Source organism: Daphnia pulex, chromosome 9, assembly GCF_021134715.1.
Source record: "Daphnia pulex isolate KAP4 chromosome 9, ASM2113471v1".
NCBI classification, from domain to species: domain Eukaryota; kingdom Metazoa; phylum Arthropoda; class Branchiopoda; order Diplostraca; family Daphniidae; genus Daphnia; species Daphnia pulex.
This window is the reverse complement of record NC_060025.1, coordinates 3011032-3033362: the sequence shown is the minus strand read 5'-3', so window position 1 is coordinate 3033362 and position 22331 is coordinate 3011032. Positions and strand designations below refer to the sequence as shown.

General features: G+C 44.7%; 5 protein-coding genes across 7 annotated transcripts; 2 read left to right on the top strand and 3 right to left on the bottom strand.

Moving 5' to 3' along the window:
• Positions 1–289: 289 nt before the first annotated feature.
• On the bottom strand, positions 290–4626 carry LOC124203266 (mitogen-activated protein kinase kinase kinase 7-like). Its single transcript, XM_046599979.1, has 10 exons — positions 4485–4626; positions 4197–4419; positions 4025–4142; positions 3814–3956; positions 3567–3753; positions 3369–3505; positions 2560–3306; positions 1385–1515; positions 956–1322; positions 290–888 (listed from the first exon to the last, which is right to left on the bottom strand). The coding sequence occupies exons 1-10, from the start codon at positions 4569–4571 to the stop codon at positions 881–883; spliced, it is 2148 nt and encodes a 715-aa protein (XP_046455935.1). The 5' UTR covers positions 4572–4626; the 3' UTR covers positions 290–880.
• Positions 3203–5802, top strand: LOC124203270 (guanine nucleotide exchange protein smcr8a-like). 2 transcript variants are annotated; one of them, XM_046599984.1, is made up of 5 exons: positions 3203–3337; positions 4684–4819; positions 4951–5074; positions 5136–5403; positions 5464–5802. In XM_046599984.1, exons 2-5 carry the CDS (start codon positions 4816–4818, stop codon positions 5755–5757), a joined length of 690 nt encoding a protein of 229 aa, XP_046455940.1. In that variant the 5' UTR covers positions 3203–3337; positions 4684–4815; the 3' UTR covers positions 5758–5802. The 2 variants fall into 2 exon arrangements, with proteins under 2 accessions (XP_046455940.1, XP_046455939.1); XM_046599983.1 differs by having other exon boundaries at positions 4684–5074.
• LOC124203264 (coatomer subunit alpha-like) lies at positions 5731–10716 on the bottom strand. 2 transcript variants are annotated; one of them, XM_046599976.1, is made up of 14 exons: positions 10508–10716; positions 10273–10420; positions 9943–10210; positions 9656–9879; positions 9371–9581; positions 8930–9303; positions 8704–8856; positions 8041–8638; positions 7768–7976; positions 7523–7705; positions 7045–7454; positions 6802–6976; positions 6321–6725; positions 5731–6256 (listed from the first exon to the last, which is right to left on the bottom strand). In XM_046599976.1, exons 1-14 carry the CDS (start codon positions 10585–10587, stop codon positions 6020–6022), a joined length of 3675 nt encoding a protein of 1224 aa, XP_046455932.1. In that variant the 5' UTR covers positions 10588–10716; the 3' UTR covers positions 5731–6019. The 2 variants fall into 2 exon arrangements, with proteins under 2 accessions (XP_046455932.1, XP_046455931.1); XM_046599975.1 differs by having other exon boundaries at positions 9656–10210; positions 10508–10693.
• Positions 10717–12498: 1782 nt separating this feature from the next.
• LOC124203269 (GDP-D-glucose phosphorylase 1-like) lies at positions 12499–15384 on the bottom strand. Its single transcript, XM_046599982.1, has 7 exons — positions 14715–15384; positions 14167–14492; positions 13912–14014; positions 13738–13838; positions 13507–13658; positions 13327–13392; positions 12499–13249 (listed from the first exon to the last, which is right to left on the bottom strand). The coding sequence occupies exons 1-7, from the start codon at positions 14898–14900 to the stop codon at positions 13128–13130; spliced, it is 1056 nt and encodes a 351-aa protein (XP_046455938.1). The 5' UTR covers positions 14901–15384; the 3' UTR covers positions 12499–13127.
• A 245-nt stretch (positions 15385–15629) lies between these two features.
• On the top strand, positions 15630–22168 carry LOC124203268 (potassium channel subfamily K member 18-like). The gene is made up of 3 exons (XM_046599981.1): positions 15630–16062; positions 17706–18696; positions 21188–22168. The coding sequence occupies exons 2-3, from the start codon at positions 18048–18050 to the stop codon at positions 21970–21972; spliced, it is 1434 nt and encodes a 477-aa protein (XP_046455937.1). The 5' UTR covers positions 15630–16062; positions 17706–18047; the 3' UTR covers positions 21973–22168.
• Positions 22169–22331: the final 163 nt, after the last annotated feature.

The following is a 22331-nucleotide window of genomic DNA, read 5'->3' as shown; positions in this document are numbered from 1 at the left end:
ACAAAACAACAAATATATTTTTTTAAATATTAATAACTGCTGGCAGCTGTTCTCACGCTTTAACGATTCGATCAAGGACTTTATAGTTGTTTGATTTAAAATATTATATTTTTTTGTTTTCAAATATTTTCCCGAAACTTTCATCTGCATGGTGCAGAATGTCCGCTCTGCCAAGTTTGGCGCCAACGAAGGAGGAACCTTTAAGTCTCCCGAACCAAAAAAAATGTTTTGGCTTACTTTCAAATGTTGTCATTTAGCGAAGGATTTACTCTTTTAATTTGTGTGACAATTCAAGCATCCAAGAATTCCATTCTATTTCAAGCGGACATTCATGACAACTTTTGGACATTGAATTCGTTTTTTCGAAAGATAAAAACAAACATGTTTATTTATGTTTCGTCTTCGTCTCGTCCTGAACGGCACCTATCATGGATGGATTTTGTTTATAGTCAACAGTCTCGTGGGCGAAATATTCGAATGAAAAGAGGTTATTTAAAAACTGGAACTGAAAAAAAGAAATGAAGAAGAAGAAGATTTGGGATCTCGTAATCCTTGCCTTGGGGCGACGATAGGCTGCGGATATATGTCGTCCATCGCACACTTCACACAAACAGCACCTTAACTGCAAGCTAAATCTAGCCAAAGTGTGGCCGGTCTCAAGCCAAACCTATAAGGCCACAAGAAAAATTTGGCGGCATCCGCAGAAAACCCTCTCAACCCCCGGTCGAATATTTCCGGGTGACTTGGGAAAAGAACTTGACACAGCATCTAACAATAAAGTATGGATGAAATGGGGAACGGTTTTACACGATAAATATATCAGAACAGTGAAAGACAAAATAACAGTAATTTTTCAGAACCAACTCGGCACCGTCATTTTTCAAATACCTAAAGGAAGAAAAATTTTAAATTAATTTGACGACGAGTCAGAAAAAATTTATAGAAATGATTTTACGCGAAAGAACGACCCAACCATCGTCAGGCAAAGGAGACGATCTTGATTGATCATTAGGCTGTGGAACTTGTCGCTGTTGTTGTTGCTGCTGCTGTTGTTGTTGCTGCATTTGGAGTTGTTCTCGATGAACTTTGCTGAGCTGCTCTGTAAGATTTCGTTGAAATTCGAGGAGGCTCTTTTTTTCACTTTCGAGCCGGACAAATTCTTCCACCGATCGCTGCAATTCCGACTGTTCAAGCGGCTGTTGACTAGTTCGCCGCTGCTCCGTCTGTTGTTTCTTTGTCTCTTCCAAATGTTCAACCAGCTCGTTGCAATATTTGGTCATCCACTGCAGCTCTTTCTGCACTTCCAAATATTCCTTTGCCATCTAAATTTCATGACAAAACAATGTTAGTCACGGAAAACAATTCCGGGATTGATGTGACCAACCTTTCGATGTTCTTCGTAGACCCTCATCGATACTTGACTAGTCGGGCATGGTGGGATAGGCCTCAGCGAGGGATGCAACAGGAAAAAGATTTCGTCAATGGGCTGCTCTCCAATGACATGATTCGTTTCACCTGCAATTCAAAAGAAAACAATACAAAAATCCAGTGAGGCGAATTTTCAGGCTGCCAAAATATCCGCAAGGTTTTTTTTTCTCTTCACGACGTAGTAATCTGATGCCTAAAAAGAGGCAGCTCACGTACAATAGAGGAAACACCAATAGTGCCAGCACAAGATTTCAATGTCGGTCACTTCGTCGCCGAGTTGCGACGCAACCGACTCCATCGCCGCCATGAGAAATTCCGCCATTTGATCACTAAAAGCCATTTGCATGGCGGTTTTATTCGACGAGAATTCGGTCAGATTTCGGCTCACCGTGTTCGAACCAGCGTGTTGACTGAAGGACCCTTTCCAACGAGACCTTGGGTTCCCTCTCTCTTTCTCCCGCACACGACGAGAGAGAAGGAGAAGAGCGCAGCGACTGTAGAAAAAAAAGGCCAGGACGGAGGGGGTCCGATAGCTAATAGCAAATGTGTGCGTTAAAAATATCCCGCGTGCGCATCCTGTCCGTGTTCGTGTGAATCATCACCGCGAGCCTTCACCAGCGTTCTAAACAAATACTTTGATCGGGCAAGCGTGATCGAATTTTCTCGGGAAAATAAATCGAATGCTGATTGACCAACATTTTAACACATAAACAAAAGTCTGCGGCCGAAATCCGCATTGGAACAACAACCGACTACGGTTTCTGCACGGGAAGAATTTTTTCGATAGTTGCGCAACATGACCAAGTTACCCGCGCATCGCATTCCGCCTCTATACCAACTCTTATCTATTTCCTCTCTCTCTCTCTCTATTTAGTTCGTTCCATTTCTTTTCCTATTTGTTTCTTTTCTTTTTCTTCGTTCCTGGGTTAATGTGTCAACGCTCCGGCCTGTTCCAACTACTGGTCGGGTGATGCACACAGTGCTGACGCACGCATTAAGTATGCAAACGACTGCGTACTAGGAACTGAGTCACATTTTTACACGGCACATTGACCCAACAAGTACCACTGTACCTGTCACGATTGCATGACATGTAATTTTTGACCAGGATAGATTCAAACATTTACTCACCAATATGACGTTGACCAGGCAGATTTGAAATGCAAGGCATCGATTGCTGTGGAGTGACACCAGTCCATAATTGGGAAGGATTCCCGTGTGAAGAGGATCTGCGGTGGCCCATGACGCTCACATTTGCGGATTCTTCTACTCTTCTAGCTTCTGCTCCGCTCCATCCGGAAGAATAGGGTTGAAGAACTGGAAACGACGGTACTGGAGACGTAGGGACGCATATGTCAACGTGAGGAAATTCCGCTGATCTTCTCTTGAACGGATGATCGAATTGCTGAGGTCGACGGGGAGTTTCCAACGGCCCTAGTTGCCCTATACTTTCGTTGGCCGTATTAGTCATCTGTGGCTGATAAGGTGACTGCATTCTTCCTAGACCACCCTGTAAGAAATCCTCGCCCAATGGCGGTATGGCATAGCCTTCGGCTGACTCGTCGCTTTCTCCGCCAATGATTAGGTGCAGTGGCTCGCTAACAGTGCTAGTGCCTCCTATTATTCTAGGTGAAAGCAGCTTGAGGCTACTGGGCGTGACAAGCGAACGACCTGGCTGCAGCATGTTTTCCTTTTCGCTGAGCAGTTGGTTAAAAGCTGGCAGTAAGCTGTCTGTTTCTTCTCGATGGGCGGGAGTGACAGGACGAGCGGGTGAATGGTGGTACTTTGTTCTAGGAACAGGCAGTGATGTCAAAACTGCACTGGAACAAGAAGAGTTGCTCAAACTGGGGTCACTGCCACAACTTTCCAAGCTGGCTCCTGTTCAACATGTCCCGAATGTATATAAAAGGTAATAACAATTAATTCGCAAAATATTTTACCACCAGCTTCGATCAAATCCGATTGGTTAGGGTATTCGAGGGGTGGAATTTCGTCAGGGAAGAATTGAAACAAATGCGATATTTCTTTGACGACTTGCTCCATTGATGGTCTGTTGTTTGGATCTTTATTCCAACAACTTAAAAAAAGAAAGAAATGGATTGAAAAATTAGCATTCCACCAAAGTGGTTGATCATTACCTGGTCATTATGTTCTCTAACGGAACGGGGCAGCCTTTTATAAGAGGGGGACGCTTGCCTGTGTGAATGGCCCACATTATGGTAAACGCCGAGTCTAATATGTGACTAAACGGTTTTTGACGGGCTAGTAACTCCCATAAAATGATACTCCAACTAAACACATCACATTTTTCAGTGTAGTGGTTGCCTAGAAAAGAAGAAAATTGAGCCAATAATTTTGAAATTTGCAAATCTTCTTAAGTGTTACCTTCAAAAACTTCAGGTGCCATCCATGCAGCACTACCTTGCCCATTAGTCATTTGAGTTCTCATGTCACATGCAGTGCCAAAATCACAAATTTTCAAAACTCTACCCTCCATCATTAATAGGAGGTTTGGTGGCTTAAGATCTCTGTAAGCACCCCCACAATGAAATTAATTTAGTTACACACCAATGAAGTTAAATGTAAGAAAAAACACCTGTGAATGATGGCACAAGGCTTCATACCATGTAGGTAAGCTACTCCTCTTGCACACTGCAGAGCCCAGTTCATAGCGTGATGGAAGGTATAAGATATCTTGGAGCGGCAATGTAGAACTAGACTCAAGTAATGTAGTTAAAGTTCTAGTGTAAAAAACTGTAGGAATTTACCATCATATAATGAAGCTTCAGCCAATTCCATGAGAAGACAAACTGTTCTCTTTGTGGAAGCTCCATACAGCTTTACTATATTAGGATGTGATACTCTTGACAGTTGCCTTATCTCAATCATGAAGGTTTTTTGTTCAGCTGATGTGTTAATTTTTTTAACTGCCACAACTTTGGATCGCCAAACACCTCTGTATACCACCCCAAAAGTTCCTCGTCCGATTTCCTGCACGATACGCAGCCAATCTTAGTGTAAATAAAATCAGTACTTAATAATGGAATGTTACAAACCCGCAATTCTTCGACTTCACTTATATCTATTTCCAAGTCTTCTGGTATTGTTTTTAAGTCGCCAGAAAATGTTTCTGACGAATCCATGATTACAAATTATATTTACACAACTACAAATCCAAAAACAAGTTTTGTTAAACAAAATTTTTCGTATCAAACTTTTCGTCTGGTCCGATCTTCCTTCTTTACTGCCATCTAGCAACAAATTTTGTCACCACCACGAACCACCTAGCAGACGTCCCTGCTGGACTGTCACCAAGACAAAAGTTCACTCGTCTTTCAAAATCAACACAATGTTGGTTTAATGTGATTGTCATTGTACTTACTTCGTATGGGTAACTTAAATAAATATTTGCACGTTAAATTGCTTGTACAGCCTAATGAAAAGTCTTTGTAATAATCAATAATAACATGGCTAGTAGCCAAACGATTAGAGACTTTATTCTAATAAGCGAATTCTGTGAAGTCGAAGGGCCTCGTTGTGTTTTGACTATCCCAGCTGTTCTACCTCATCTGAATAACAATGAGAATTTCAATCTGGATGAATTTCTTCTTTACATAATGACAACAGATTATCAGAATTTTCCAGGGTATTTATTTTAAATTATTCAAAAATTCTTTGGGTTATTTCATACTATTTTAATCCCACAGGGAAAAGTTGGATGAAATATCTGATGTGCCTTGCATTCGGACCAACATCATTCAGAATTTCCATGCCATCCTTCATTACTTTACTTTGAAGGATTCTCAGGCAAGAGGAGGTGTGCGTCCTTCTTGCATAGCTTACATCACTCAAAATCAGACCAAGCTCTATCGTCTGAAAAATGAAATCCTCAATGTTCTCAACATGTCTGCCCAAATATTGAAAAATGCAAACATGAGGTGGATGGGGAGCTTAGGACAGGATGTTGGAGTACAGGTAGACAACAGTTACTGTACTTTGACCTCCTACAAGTATTATTTCTTTGATCCTTGACAGGAGAACAACACTATCACTAGTCTGCTTGACAAATGGAATCATCTAACTCAGCCAGAACCTGAATTAGGGGATCAAGAAAAGAAGCTTAAGCCATGGCATTTGCTCTGTCCCATAGGAATCTCAATTGTGATATCAGGTCTAATATTTGTGTATAAAATAACCTGTAGACCTCTGGAAGATCAGATCTTGGACCCAAAGGTGATTTGTTCAACTTATGATTTGTTTACCAACGTAAACCCCGATAATGTTGATTTTAAAGCTGTAATGTCTCAATTAAACAGTTTTATATTATGATCAGTTTGTATCGAGAATTCCAGAAAATAAATCAAGCAACACGGATATGTTTAGAAGATAGCTTTATAGTTTATACTTGAATTAGAACTGGTTCTCCAAAGGTGTTTGTTGTATAACTTCAATGTATCTAGTACCCCAAAATTAACAAACCAACATAGCAAATAGCGAAAGAAAAATAACAAACTGTTGATCAAAAGACTGGGGTTCGGCCAGTTGATAAAATAAACGATACTGGAATTATCAAGGGACACGAACGTTTCGTTTATCGAAATTGGGCGGTACTAATCCGCAATCCGATGCAATCCTTTCCAATTTCAGCAACGGTACAAACTTGACACAAGGATCCCTTCAATGAAGGTTGGTAAATTGAACTACAAAGAGGGCACTTTTCTTCTGGTTTTCCGCGATAGATGGGCGTGTAAGTTTTAGCGCACAAGTTGAACGGGTTGTGCTCATCGTAGTGGAGCTGGACTTCATCATTTGCACCTTTATCGCATGCCTGTGGACACAAAATAAAAAAAAATTGAGCATGAGTTACCACAATAAACTTCCAGATGAAGTACCTGAAGGATTTTGCGAGTTTGTTGCGCCACTTCGGGTTTAGGTCCAAGTTCCAGGAGGCGCCGGGCAAAGGAGGCCGCAGTGCGGAAGTTTTTGAGTTTGAAACTAAGATTCAGCGCCGTTCTCAAAGTTAAGATCTGATGGATGGGTTGCAGCTCTGAGTGGGTGAAGTAGGCTGCCATTTCACAGCTACGCTTCTGATCCTCTAAACTCTCCTTGGGCAAATCTTTACGAGCAGCTTCCATGCTAAGGCCAACAATATACTCCCGACAGATGGCAATTAATTCTTGGGCCTTGCGAACTTCTTCTTTGTTGTCGACCACCAAGAGTGGAACATTTAACAAAAGCAGGCGGAAACGATCAACAGCTTCGTTGAATTTGCCAGCAGTCGTCAGTTGATAGCAGATCTGTCAACCGAATTAAATATAATTTAACTACTTTCCCAAATTGAAAAAAAAAAAATAAAATAAAATGATGGCCTACCTGAAGCCTTTGAGCTAAATCAGCCAAGCGAACACCAAGTGCAGGTAATCCGTGAACTTTAGAGGAGGCAGCAACTTCCCTCCAGTTACGCTGTGGGTATGCGGCCAGGGAAGGTAGATTAGGCAATCCAGCAAACATAGTTCGTGATTTGGCGAAGGCTGCGGTAAACAATGGCCTAACGGAGTAGAAAGAAACGCTATGTTATAAGCAAATGACGAAGGAATTAACAGTTATTGTACGTACTTGAACGGTGCAAAATTAACGACACCAATCTGGTCATGGAGGAGACGGAAAGCAGATTCATAGGAGCCAGCTGAAGCGTGATCAATAACCAATTGCGAATGAGTGGCCCATCCTTGCAGAGGAGGCTGACCACGAGTGGGTGGCACGTAATAACCGCGGTCTTCGTCTTCACCTCCATGAGCAGCAACGCTCAAATCGGATGGTAACTCTAAATCTTCATCACCCACTTCCCAGCCACCTTCTTCATCTCCGCTCTCGGCATTGCCAGCCGATCCAACCGGTTTATCTTCATCATCAAGACCAAGATCAGCATCATCTCCCCAGCCATCAGGTTCACCGGCATCTTCCTCGGTAGCAACAGCAGATCCAGAAGCAATGGTACGAGCTGCCATGGCTCCATCGAAAAATCCCTGTTCCAGTTCATTTCAAATGTTAAAGTTCCCTCCCATTAAAATCTATCAAATGAACAATGGCGTACCTTGGAAACGGTCAACAATGGCCAGTTGGATTCCGCCTGAGCAATTGGAGGAGGCGGCTGCAAGAACACAGCAGATGGATTTACAGTAGGTACTGGTTGACCGGCTGCTTCCAGTTGTTGTTGCAGTAGTTCGGCCTCTTCATTAAGCCCATGGGTAGCGGCAGTAAGGAAAGCCAAGCTCGTCTAGACCATGTTTAAACATTACTATCATTCAAAACTTAGTTAACTGAACCGTCCCGTATTACCTGTCCGCAGTTACGAAGCACCTTGACACGTTCTTGCATATCCCCTAGCAAAAGGGCCGATTGGTATTGACCCGAAGTGTCCTTGCGAATTTCAGCAATCTTCATCATCTTTCTTAGCTTGTCGAGGTTGCCAGTAATCAGATACAAAAAGGCCAACTTGTTGAAATTCTTTGTCCTTTGATAGCACATCTCAACGACCTGGTGGTTGCCTACAGATCCAATATAAAGTAAGTTAAACATCATTAAAAAAAAACTAATAGCGAGAATCCTGACCTTGAAGAAGGGCAGCTTCGCCAAGTTTCTCCCAACAGAACTTGTCGTCTAGAGCCTTGGCGGCTTCAAGAGCTGCTTCAATGTTGCCACATTGGAGAGCCAGGGCCAGTCGAGTCTTTTCGTCTTTGACAAAGTGTAGGGCAACCTCTGGATAACCTTTTTGCTGCAAATAAGCGATGATCGATTGGCCGACAAGTTTGGCGTGTCGAACCATGTGCAACACTTCGTCGTACTTTCGGTTGACCAGGGCCAACTTGAAGCAGTATTCGGTGGGATCCACCTGGAACATGCGAGGACGGGCATCGCGATCCAAACAGTAGATAGCCTTGCCCTTGACACGGGTGAGATACACGGGCAGATCTAGGGTGCGGATGATGCCGTGATCGCCGTTGATCAATGAATACTTGATGTGGTGGCTAGTGGTGTAGATCAGAACACCCGAATCTTCCCAGGTAGCAGACTTGAGTCTGGCGTTCTCCTGGATGGTGCACAGCACTTCAAGACGACGGTTGGCGATGGTCAAGACGTGCTTGCCCAGTAATGCAACGTGACTCATGTCCGCCGACCAAACGACATGGCGACATTTGGTCATTTTAACCTGCATAGAAAATTTTGAATGAACATGGTTGTTCTTGGAATGACCTACTTGCTTAGTTTTATTACCTGTCCAGCACTACGTTTCTGTTGGATATCAAATAAGGTCAAGCCTTCCGTATCACGAAGTAAAACGCATCCAGTACCAGCATAAAAGATTTCATCACACGGAGGTGTCTGAATTTTCTTGCTGACTTCGTTCTTTTCGTTTTTGATGACGATCTAAAAAATGAAAAATGAAATAAAATTATTGTAGAAAACCAACATTAACCCGGTGTTTATAGTCGTGGCATACCGTGTGGTTACGATCCAAGACAGCAAAACGATTGCGAGCGACCCAGATGGCAGTCACACCTGTTGAGCGTTTTCCATCGCCACCATCTTGCGGACAATCGGCTTCAACTGGAACCGAGTAGAGCTCGTAGATGGAATTGTCTAAATTGGCAGCGCGAGTGACAACCAGAACAGACTGCTCGGCAGGATTGTACGAGATGCTGTGGATCGGCGTGCGAGCGTTGCCCCTCAACTGCAGCAAACCGGTATCTTTCGACGTGGTAAGATCCAACCGACGAAGGGTACGCTCCTTGACGTAAAATAGCAGATTGCCGTGCAAGCTGTACGCAGGCCTTTCTCGCTCCAGCTTAAAGATCACCATTCCGGAATCGTGCCCTGAATAAACAACACATTAGCATTATTAGCGTGATCCAATTTGAAATGTTACAGAATGTTAATTTACCTGCTGCGAATAGACCCAAAGTTGGATGGGCAGCCATAACCCAGAAACGGTCGTGTTCACGACGGAAAGTGTTGAGGCACGTCCTCTTCGTGAGGTCCCAAACGCGGATACTCTTGTCTTCCGAGTTGGAAAGGATCAGCTCTTGTTTAGGATGGAACAAGACGCAAGAAACATTGTTGTAATGGCCACGGCACGTATCGACTTCCCATGCCTGTTCACAATACGGAGAAACAAAAAAGTTATTTTCAGAAGATTAACAAGTCATTTCTGCTGTGCTCTCGTCACCTTAGATTCACTCATTCGCCACAACTTGATCTGGCGATCGTCAGCACCCGAGATGACCAACGGAAGTGTCGGATGAAATGCTGCCCAATTCACTCCGCGATCGTGCCCCTCCAAAACATGGCGAACAACTGCGTCAGCTTGGCCAAATAAATCGGTGGCTCCAGGATTACGGAGGTGTTCATCGAGACCTCCAGGTCCAGGTGCCACATTCTTTTTTCTCAAACCTAACAAAAATAGAAATAATGATGTGATCTTGACAGTGAAAAATGGTTGACAACTGTTAATACCAGAAATGTCCCAAACTCTGACAGTTTGATCCAGGGATGCAGAAACAATCAAATCTTCTGTGGGGTGAAACTGGGCACACATGACATAGTGGTTATGGCCAGTCAAAACAGATACACAAGCTCTGCTTTGCCAGTTCCAGATTCTAATAGTTTGATCATCAGAGGCGCTCAAAATCCATGGGTATTCGTGATGGAAGACTGTGGTACGAATGTAGTCCATGTGGCCAGACAATGTGAATTGACAGCGCCGCAGCTTGTAGTTCCAGACCTAAAGGAACAGCATACATTATTGGCATTTGTTAATTTGTCAAGTCAGGCAAGGGTGGGTACCTTAATTTTGTAATCATCGCCACCAGAAACAAAGAGGGGCTGCTGACTATGGAAACAGATTCCACGTACAGGTCCATCGTGCTCATCGAATTTATCCAGCAACGCACACATACGATAATCCCATAGTTGAATTACTCCGCTATGCAAGCTAAATGACAAAAATTCAATTAAAACAATTCAGACTTTGACAACTGCCGACTTCAAGACGGGAATCAAAGTATGCAAAAACACGTACCTCGTTAGAATCCATGGTCGCTTGGGATGGAAGGAAAGGCCTTTAACTCTGGCCGATTTCGTTTCAAATTTAGTTAGCATTTTTGCGAGACATTAACCGGTGAACGGTCACCAAATATAAAGTATACAAGTCTCCGGAATAATGAAATGACAGAAGAGCCACGTCGCTGAAGTAGTCAAGATAAACGCCACCTACCGATAGGTTCATATAATATGAAGGTACTTCACGCTAGATGGCATAGTTCAGTGCGGATTTGGCTAGTTTTTTTTTTTTTAATTTGAATTGCCAAATTCTTCTGGTGTTGGTGAACGAAGTCAACGTAGGCGAGTCTTATCTTGTCGACTTAGTTATCGTTAACTACGCCCAAGGAATGATAGAGCGTGCTTTCTAATGTTGAAGTGAATTGCTTTAAGAAAAAACTCGATAAGATGAGTCAACAATCGAAGAGAACTGTATGAAATTTGAAATTCCACTTAAACGAAGATTCGAATGTTTTCTTTTTCGTGTCAAATTCAAGCCAAGTGTACTTTTGACAATACAAATTACGAGATAAGGGATTGTCGCATATTCGTAATTTCTTTTGAACATTATTCGTTAAAATGTAAGTTAACGAAAAACGAAATTTAAAAAATAAAAATCCAAGTTGATTATCCCGAAATTTACGATTAATTGCCGGTTCAACAACTGCAGAGCAAGTTTCTGTCCATGGAATGATATATATACGACCGCTAGACGAAGCGGATAATCATCAAACTAAACAGCGATTCATATCACCATGACGAAATTCGCAAAAGGGAAAAAAGCTTTTTCAAACCTGATCGGATACGTGATTACACTTATCGTTGTGTGGACATTTTTAATCTGTTTTGTCAAACTACCTCCTAATCAACCGGACATTAATGGAAAACCAATAAAAATAACATGCAACGAGTACGATAAAATTAACTATCCGATGAAATCCAGTAACCCGAGAGAAAAATACAGTGTCTGTTTTCTACAAGGAACATGTTTTTGCTGTGTAAGTCTCTTGATGTCAGGCATCCTACTCGCAAAGAAAAGATTCCGTTCTGTTTCATCATCAAACCGTTCTGCAGGCATATTGCTGGTGTTGTTTCAACTTCTGCTATGGATTGTAGCGTTGATTACTGGAGGTGTTTTCGTCTGGCTATGGGTGAACAACGGTCCAACTGAAACTCTGGCTCCAAACTTTCTAGCCGCCTGCAAACCGAACGGACTTGATGTGCTTTGCAGTCCCGACAATCATCTCGATGGGAATCCGGTTGTTTGGGTCACATGTTCAACACCTCCGGAAATGTGGATCCCCGCCCTATCCAATGCGCTGCCCACACTAGCGGCAATTCAGGCTTACCTTATGTTTGCAACATTATTGCAAATGGATTACTACTGGAAGTGGGAGGAAGAGGATGATTCTGCAATGAAAATTGTCCAAAGACTTTTCGGTATAATGGGTCCAGTCTTCACCTTTCAAATTGGATACTTTGACGTCATCTCGCCTAATCTGGCGAATTTCGACCAAGAACTGGTTTCCGGCTACCTGAAATGCTGCGCTGTTGCTTGTGTGTGGTTAGCAGTGGATAGATTTTGGACGAAAACTAAAAAAGAACCAAAACTTCCACGTTACTGGAATGACGTTCCAGCTAACAATGAAATCGCAGCCCAATCTGGCCAAAGCACCACAAACCTGACACCACCCCCCACACCTACTCTGCACGAACCTCCAGCGACGACAGGATCAGGAACGACAACAGGAGAAGCAACAGAAAATGTGTATCAGACCATTTACCCGAATCTGCCGCCGGAATATGAAAATCCCCCCGCCAGTTACAGAGACTCGGTCATCCGGAATTAAACGAGTTGGGAACAGCTACCAATTGAGATCCGTACGTCACTAAAAAATGTTATTCATGTCTGGATTTAAACGTATGACGATTTAATTTCATCAAATAAATTTCAAGTTCAACTTCACTCACTTCATTTCATGTTTCAATTATTTTAATTAAAACGTAGTATATTAGTTCTACCTCTAATATCACGGTAGAAATCATTTCTAACATATATGTCTAGTGTAACTGCGGTTAACCTACAGAATCACGACGGTCGTGACCAGCACAGAACAGAATTTTACGGCGTTTTTACGGCGTTAACCATCATTTGACATTGTCAAATGATGGTTGAATGGGGGAGGGGGGGGTATAAATTACCGGAATTCCAGCCCTTTAGAATTCCCCCTGCGAATCTATCATCGTAGTTTTGTTGACAACATAATTATCACGTCAAGATGAAATATACACAAAAACCCCCCAGAATAAAAAATTAAAATAGTTTAAACAACTGTGTTTCACTGGTCAGCGTTTTGTAAGAGACAACGAAGGCAAAAACAGCAAACGACCTGAAATTGTTTCAACCCAGCCAAACGTGGCCCGGCTCCAAATGAAAATTGATGCAAACCGAAATAAACCGAAAAATCGTTACTGTTGTCTGTGCTGTGCACAACCTCACGGAACCAGTTGAGCTGGTCGAGAGAAAAAAGCTGGCGCGATTTAATTACAACAGGGTCATTTACGTCAGTCATCTGTCAACTGGGAGCGATCGTTTTTGACTACGTGGCAAAAGCAAAGAGATGGGCAATCTGGGCGCCGACGCGCTCGAACCAGGGTGCCGTGATGCTGTCCAGCAGTTGGGCGGCTTCTTTTTCCGTCACGACCTGGTAGGCTGGTGGCTCTGAAATAAATGCAAAATGACCTCAAGACAGTTATAGTCGAAGAAATTATGCTGATTCTTCACAAGTTTAAACGCACCTTTGATCAAAAGGTGGCCGGCCAGCTCGCAAAGTGCAGGGTTGAATCCTATTTCTTCTTTGACTCCTGCGGGCAAAAAGTGGGAGAGAAAAAATGCCAGTTAAAAGGGACGCTGCGCCACTTGGAAATTTATATCTGAGTATTATATTTTCTCTCTTTTGTTCTACACGTCCATGTTACCGAATGCAGGTTCTCTGGCCCAGACGAACACGCGCAGCGTATCGTAGACATCGGCGGTGGTAAGAGTTCCGCCGAAGCGTTTCCCTCGAGTCACGAACAGATTATGGGCAATCTCGTTGGCGCAAAGGTAAGAGACCAAAGTAAACACGTTCCTGCACTCCAACAATGGCCATTCAACAGCAGCAATAAATTATCGATCGCAACGATGAAAAGTGTTTTCGATATGTATACTTGGCGAGGAGTGCTGGATCGTTATCCGTCAGCTGAAATGCGAAACCTTTCGATGGGAAATCAGTTAAAGCGAAACAAGGCCCAGCGATTGGCTCCACAGCCTATTGAAAACCAATTATTTTTGGGGGGGGGGGGGTTTATTAAACAATTATAATGGGAAATCAAATGGCATACCGCTGTTTCCAGGTAGAGCCTCTCACGCAAATAATAGAGATGGTAATGCTGATGATTGACAGATGCATATCCTCCGGGGCTGTTGAAACCGGCCTTCAAATTCCTGCACGTAAAAGGACGAAAAATAAAAGGGAAGAAAACGTTTTAATAAACAATCGTTATTTACTTTAGCCTATTGAGGCTTGAGTGGTGGTGGTGGGGGTTTGCCTGTGTACAGACGAGTGGTATATTTAGAATGGCTTTGTATATACTCACACATCAGTGCTCAGGAGCATTAGCCTCACAAGGAGATCAAGTCCCTCTTGGGTGATTCTCTGAGGGATGTTTGCTGTCACATTAGGGACAAGTAGACTGTTGCCAAACTCCAAAGGACTGACATTGATTATGACAACAGCATCAGTAGCCTCATTGTCCTTTATTTTGCCAGAAGTTGCTGCCGCTGCTGCTGCTTTATTGCCAGGCTTCAACAAAACCTCTTGGGCAGGAACTTTGTTGAAGTTGAATAGAGTGCCATCAAAAGGACTGTTGACTTTCTGCAAGTTTTGGGGCAGCCGCCGCTGGGTTGCCCTGTCTGAATTCAGCTGCATTCATATCGGGAAAGACAATATAGAGTTAAATTTATTGTTCCTTCAGTCCTTTTGCTCGTGTCTGCCTGGGTGTGTGTGGAGCTGCAATTGTTTTATGACCACAAACTTTTCGTCAACTTCATGCACATAAGTGTGTGTCAGCTACACGTTGGCCAGAATAGGTCAGCAACATTGGCAAAATGAATACTTTGAATAGGTTATTTAGTGATGTAATACCTGTGCAACGAATCCATATTTCCCCGGAAGAATTTTAGTTTGCAAGTTGGTGAGTCGATACCGGCACACACCAGCCTCTGCAGCGATTTCCCATTGATTTTTCAAAAGACTATCAAACCGACTGTGAACGGGTTTTTCATTGGAAATGTTCCATATTAAATCGTCGTCGTCGAAATGGAACTCCATTCCAATAGTGAAAAAAACGATTCCACGTCACCAATTTAAATATTCAAGTCGTTCGTCAATTTTTCAAGCAGTAGAAAATGAGTAAACAATCACAACGTTGTCACGTTTTTCCAATCGATCAAAATTCTTCTTTTTTGTCAAATCGGGAAAAAGAAATTGTCGCTGTGCTCCTCCATCATTTTCGATTCGATTCAAAAAATAGCTGCCTGGATGTATGAAGAATCCAGGCCAGCAGCAGTCTCGCAACTTGATTTTTCCGATTTGAGCGTTGATTGAGATGGAAAAGGGGCCGTCGTGTGTAATACTGTAGATTCACGCCATTGACAACAAGTCTCCAAGGCGAGAGTATGGAAGATGACACCGAAATAAAGATACACACACCCGCGTCGTGCTGCGGTGTGTGTGTGTGTGTGTACATGTTTCCCAACTCTGATGATGAAAGCTAAATTCAAGAGATTTTTTCTAACGAGGTGAGAGGGGATCGCTTGTGCTGGGCTGGCGGCTGCCGTGACTCCCGGCGTGACTCCCGGACCATCACACGAGAGGAAAAAAGAAATGTCTGAAACCGCACGCTGGCTGAAAATAGTTCGTTTGCGGGGGCCACACGAATGGAAAGAAGAAAGAAAGAAAGAAAAAGAAAAAATCAAAGAGAGAAATGAATGTAGGAGAGAGACTGCATGCTCCTGGAGCAGCACAGGAGCAGCAAAAGCGCCTTTTCCCAGTTTAGCTCGAGTAACCGGTGCCGGCGCAACGTTGCGTCTTCACGCTCCCGGCTATATAGGCCTGTGCACCAGACGTCTTTCCTTTCAAATTATTTTCAATTCGATTTGATTTTTTTTCTATCAGCGAATTTGATCGATTTGAGAAAATAGAAACGTGAAAACGTGACGAATTAGCCGAGTGAAGTGCGGATTGACCGGAAGTTGCCGTGCTGCGGGTGCTTGTACACGAACTGCTGTATTTTGTTTCATTTTCAAAGGGAATTATTATATAAAAGATAAGGGGAAAGTTTGTTTTTCCAGTGTTTGCGTCGATGTGTTTCCCGGTTATAATAAAATAGGCCGCAACAGAGAAGAAGTTGCTGTTTTGTATCTCTCACGTCCATCGCGTCCCGTCGGGCCCCCGGAAGAGGATCCTGAAAAGAGCAGCAGCAAGTCCCGAGGTATATAAACTATACTGTACAACTACACTATACTCTCCCAGCAGCTAGCGTTACAACAACAACAACAACAACACACTGGGCTATGCAGCAGCCCGTCTGCGGTGTTTAGAAACAAGCGAAACGGAATTTTTCCATCGCAGGAAGTCTCGAGATATTGTAAAAAAGCGGAAGCTGCGGATGCCATCCGACTTGGTCATGAAAAAACATTTCTTTTCTTTCTTTTTTTCATTTTTCCCAGTTTGGCTTTTTTCCAGGAGAGGCCAAACAACAACAACGGAAAGAAAAAGAAATTCTTTTTTGGTCCGTTTTGTATTCTTTTTTCTTAAAAGTCTTTTTATTCTCTTCTTTTTCATCTGAATTGTTTGCATAAAAATGCGGGAATATCAAAACAGGCCGGGCAAACATCAGTTGGCCGTACTGCTGGGCTTCGGCTGTGATTTCGTCGTCCGGGGTTTTCCCTTTCTCCCCCCATGGTTTTCAATGAAACGAATTACAAAACTTGAGGATTAAATAGATTCGTCCGTTGAAAGTTTGGAAGGAAAACAGAACTAGGGCCGAATAGGATCCAGACAGGACTGTACACATTCCGGGTTCCCAACTTTTATTTTATTATATCCACGTCCAGCAGCGCAGTAGACCAAACACATTAAAAGGCGCAGCCGGACCCCAAAAAAAAACCGTTCGTGAGCGGTGTGTGGAGGGCCGACCCAAAAGAGAAAGAAACAAACTATAATGTAATAATAACAATGGCATTCCTTTTTATATATTTATTTATATATATATATATTCTCTGGGTTTCTCTTTCTTTTTGTGAATAGTATAGTATAGAGCAGACGCCGGGCTCCTTGTTAATAATGTTGCCTGAGGGCTACTTCATCTTTTCGCTGCGCCCCCGAGGGGGTTCAGGAGCCTCCCCGATTAAATAATGAGACCTTACTACTACTACACAAAACGCCAACGGCCGCAGCAAAAATATATAACCGCCGGACAATGACACACACACTTGACAAGTTTCTCACGACCTCTCCCCCCCCCCCCTATTTTTGATCCCCGCTCCTCTCTTTTATTTTCGAAAAAATAAAATAATTTGTTAAGGGAGGCAAGGAGACATCGATCCGACGTCGCCGCCGTCGCGACGCGTTCTATAATAAGAGTCGTCGTCGTCGTCGTGAGGAGAAGGAGGAAAAAAGCCAACGAGGTCGCGTCTCCTTTCTTTTCTCTCTCGTATTACATATGCACACACCGGGCGGGCGGGAGTGCTGTGCCGTGAGCGCGAGTGTAAAAAAGCCACAAAAGAGAAAGGAGATAAGGAGCACACATTCCTTTCTCCTTTGCGCTCCTTTTTGTTCTTTTTGGGGTTTTGTGTATAGAAAAAACAACCAGTATAGAGAGTACGCAGGATCGTGTGTGGTGTCTCATCCCCCTCCGGGTGAATCCATCAAATTATTCAGCAGAGAGAAATGCTCGGAAAGAAAATAACTTCATTTCTCGAATCATCAGTCAAAAAATAGAAATCGGGATTTCTATCCTGGGCCCGTACAGCGCATTCCTACCGATCCTGAATTGCAATCTAATCAATTGATGTGAATACAATCTTTTGTAATGAGATTTAATTTTGGATGTTTCTTTTTGTTATTTTAGAGAGAGATGAGATGGCGGCCAGGATCGGGATCGGCTCAGGATCGCCGTGATGTTTCGAGTTGAAATCAAAGCCGCGCTGCGATTTTTCGGTTTGGTGCGACGAATCATGAGCTCAACAACAGCCAAGGGAATAAAGCGTGGCAACAATAAAAGAATCAGATCCTGCGTCGTCATTGGCGACTTGTGGGCAACAAGGATCACATCCAGTCGGCTCTTTTAGAACGTGTAAACATCCGGGCCGGCAACTCTCTTTGTGGTTTCTTTCAACGGCCAGTGTGTGGCGGGAAATTCTTAAAATACAAAAACAATTTTGAACTAAACGTCGTCTGCTAAAGTGAACCAAAATGGCGGACATCAGGAGCCATCACCACCAGCAGCACCAGAGATCCATGTCGGTGCGTGAGCGGGATCATCAGGTGATGCACCATCATCCAAGGGACCACCAGCAACTACGTGGGGGTAATAGACGTGGGTTGGATAGGGGTGGTGGCTACCACCCGTCAGGAGCTTCGTTGGCTCCTGACACGGACTCGTGGTGGTACAAAGTGAAGGAATTTACGCGCAAACTGATCGCTTTCCTGTTCGGCCACGTGGGCATTTGCGGCCTGGTGGTGGGCTACATCATCATGGGGGCGTTCGCCTTTATGGCCATCGAGTCGGAGGACCAGAAGCGCCAATACGCCGACGTGGAGCGGGTGCGCGAGGCCACCATCCAGAACCTGTGGAACATCACGCACGAGCTCAACGTCCTGTACCCCAACGAGTGGAACGAGTCCGTCTCCATCGAGGTCCAGCTCTTCCAGCAGAAGATCGTCCAGTTCGTCATGGAGGGCTACGACGGCAAGAATTACGTCAACCAATCGCTAGTGGCCAGCAGATCTCAAATAACGGACGGGAGCGGAGAACCGACGCCCGGCGACGCTGCCACCACTACCGGCGCCTGGTCCTTTTCCGCCTCTTTCCTCTATTGCCTCACAGTCATCACGACCATCGGTATATCATTTTCTAATAATTGGAAATAGAACAACAACAACACTTGTCCGGCTTTATTCACGCCAGCCGACTATTTGGCGCTGTAGGGTTTCCACCTGAAATGTAATAGGAATCGATGGATATTATTAGATAAGACTATAGGAGCTCCTGATGTATTTTTTTCTTGGGTTTAAATTTGTCGGCCGAAGGTGTTGGGGTCAACCAGGTCAGTCGTCTAACAAAAAGGGGGGCCAGCTGGGACGACTGATGGCACACGCCTTAGTGAAACCCTTTGATATATCTCTATAGGAGCTATAGAGCTACTTGGGAAGGAAAATATAAGAAATGAAATTCGAATTTAAGCAACAACAACAACAAAAATATAAGATCCTGGCGGATCCTGGAAGCCAGTGGAATAAAAAGAAACGGCCTTTGAGGTCCTATAATATCGCCGGGGGGGTTGAGCTGGGCAAAGGCGGAGAAGCCGGCCGAGTGTTGATGTAATACTAGACCATCTGCAATGTGAAACAAGGAGCTTATGTCATTTGTATAGATATACGCCTGGCTGATGCCAGCAATCAATATTGAATTGGATCTTCACCAATTCGTATTTGATTCTGAATAATTCAGATGCAATTAAAGTTGATCCAATTAAGGTTAATAGAGACGTGCAGGGAATTAAAGCCGAATTGATGACGGACGCGGTTAGTTTTTTTGGGGGGGAGGGGGTCTGGTATCTTGTGCCGAGACGGGCAGCAGGCGGGACACGGACGTCAAAATAGACGGGCCGGATGATTCACCCAGTCCAGCCCAGCCGCCACTGCCGGCGGAGGAGTTTGTTGTTCATCAGCTGACTCTGTCGTCTTCCATCATCCGCTACTAAATAAATCAAAGCACAAAATAAGACCGACGTGTGTGTGTGTTTGGGTGTTTGGTTTCACGCAAATTATATCACCCCCCAGGGCAAATATTTTTAAAATAATACTGGCCGGAAGTAAAACTACTAATAACCTAACGTGAAATGAGAGTGGATGAGAGGGGATGACAATGTTTGACCGACGGACGGGCACAAGATCAATGGGAGGTCGGCATTGGTATGATCAATCCCGCGCAATGTCGGCGGGAGATGTCCGTGGGAGCTTCTGAAGGTGTGACTATCCCGCCGGCCAGCAACCTGATTGGATTAAAAGGTTGGCGTCAGAGAGTATTACATCAAAGGTATTATTATAGACTATATCTCTCCTTTTGATGGTGAATCACGAAATAAAATTTAAAAAATAAAAAACGTTGCTGGGCCGGGAGGCGGGCAGGGCCGGCCTTTTGTAGACATATTCGGGGTCGCGATCGATTTCTTCCATTGCGGCCCTCGAGGGTCCAGTTTCCTGGTCTGTCCGAGCTGCCAGTTGGATCGATGGTTTGAAAACGACGCCGCGGGCGAATATTATTATTCCCGCGTGATTCATTGACGCCGTTGGGTTCATGCTGCTGCCGGCCGGAGAGAAAGAAAGAGAACGTGCAACTGCCGCTCCCGTCCGCCCCATGTACATATACACCGCCCACTTGCCCACACACGTCTTTGTCTCATCAGAGTGTCTAGCGGCAGTGTACACATACATATAAGAGAGAGAAAGGTTTATTCTTGTATAGCTGGCCGGCGCGGTCCGCTGGCTTTCTCCTGCTCGTTTGTTTGTTTTCTCTCCCCACTTTTTGGTTGGACGCCCGCAACCGCCGACGCCGGTATATCCACGCCCAAACGACTTGGGCGAGAGGGGACAGTTTTACCACCCACCCACCCACCGTGTGAGGGACAGTCGAGAGTCTTTTTCTTCTTTCTTTCTTTTTTTGCCCGGCTGGTGGTGGTGGCAATCAAGAAACTCTGCAAGTGAGTGGGGTCGACACCCTCGAACGGGAATCAGTTTATCGCCCAGCCCCAAAAAGGCGCGTGTAAGGCCAGCAGAGCGAAAATCACGAATTTCTTTCTTTTTTTCTTCTCCATAACTTCCGGCCAGTGGGTGACGGACAAATAAAAATAAAAAAAAGTTTGGGTTCTTTTTTTGTGTGTGTCCGTCTCTCTCGGTGCATTTGCTGTGCCACAACACATCAGACACGTTTCATGTTTCAATTCCCGGCGGCTGGCCGCTGCTGCCGCTGTCGTTCCGTGCGGGCGACCGCAGATGCGCGACGGGACGCGGTTCGTTTCTTCTCCCTGGGCTCGCCCAGCAAGAATCCTCAAAGGGATTTTTTTCGGGACCAGTGCCCGGCTAGCAGAGTACGAGGAACTTGGGGTGGTGGTGGAGTTGGAATATGTCAGATTTTACACACGTCTGGACTACAAAAGCGACCCAAGCGGCCAATGTTCAATTGTTGAATGAAACATGAGATTTGATGGGCGTCGCCGCCCGTTCGCTGGGCGCCCATCTCTCCTTCTCCCCCTGAATAATTCAAAACGTCAATTTTTTACTTTTTTTCTTTTTGGGTTGGTCCGTCCGTCCGTTTTTCTCTTCTTGCGCAGGTTATGGCAACATTGCGCCGCGGACGGTGATGGGCAAAATGGTGACGATCGTCTACGCCATGGTGGGCATGCCGCTCTTCCTCCTCTACGTCTCCAACATGGGCGACTTCCTGGCCACCTGCTTCCGATGGGGTTACGTCAATTTGTGCAAATGCACCTGCTTCAGCCGGCCCGTCCATCATCACGCCCAGCGCGGGTCACGACGCAGAATCAGCCAGAGATCGGCGCCAGCTAATACAGCCAGACCCGATTTAACGTCCGTCCAGCAGCAGCAGCAATACGATCCAGTCGTTTCCATCCACCATCGACGGATACCGGGCGGGCCGTCCGATTTCGACGACGTCGAATTACATCCAGTGGGAGGAGGAGGTCCTTACGACGTCGTGTCCGTCCATCATCATCAGCAGGCGGCTGCAGCTGCCGGGCCGGCCCAGCCGGATTACCAGACGGCCACTGTGCCCATCACCATTTCTCTGACGGTGATGGTGAGTTACATGGTGGGCGGTGCGGTGCTGTTCCAGCAGTGGGAGACGGACTGGGACTACCTGGACGGCTCCTATTTCTGCTTCATCAGTCTGAGCACGACGGGCTTTGGCGACCTGGTGCCGGGCGACAAGATCAACAGCTCGTCCGGCATTGAGCTGTCGCTCATCTTCTGCTCCATGTACCTCATCATCGGCATGGCCCTCATCGCCATGTGCTTCAACCTCATGCAGGAGGAGGTCATCGCCAAGGTCAGGAAACTCGGCCAGTCCCTGGGCTGCATCAAGCCGGGCGAAGAATAAAACCAACCAACCACCACCACCGTCCCTTTAAAAAAATTTTACAAAATTTTCAATTTTCAAAAAAAGAAAAATTTTGTTAAAAAAAAATTTTTTTTTTTTTTTCTTTAATTAATTTTTTGTTGAATTGTTTAAAAAATGTTTAAATGTTCTATTACACACAATCAACAACCCCACCGGCCACTTTTACGATTTTTAAATTCATTTTCATTTTTTTTAAATTGTAACGATCCTTGGGCGCAAACGCGGGATCGAGGGGCGCAGCACCCGGGTCCAACGGCTAGGAACAACCCGCCATCGGCCGTGGTGAGACAGACAGTAGCGATCTGGTCGCCATCAAAGACGGTAGACTCTGCGGGTGT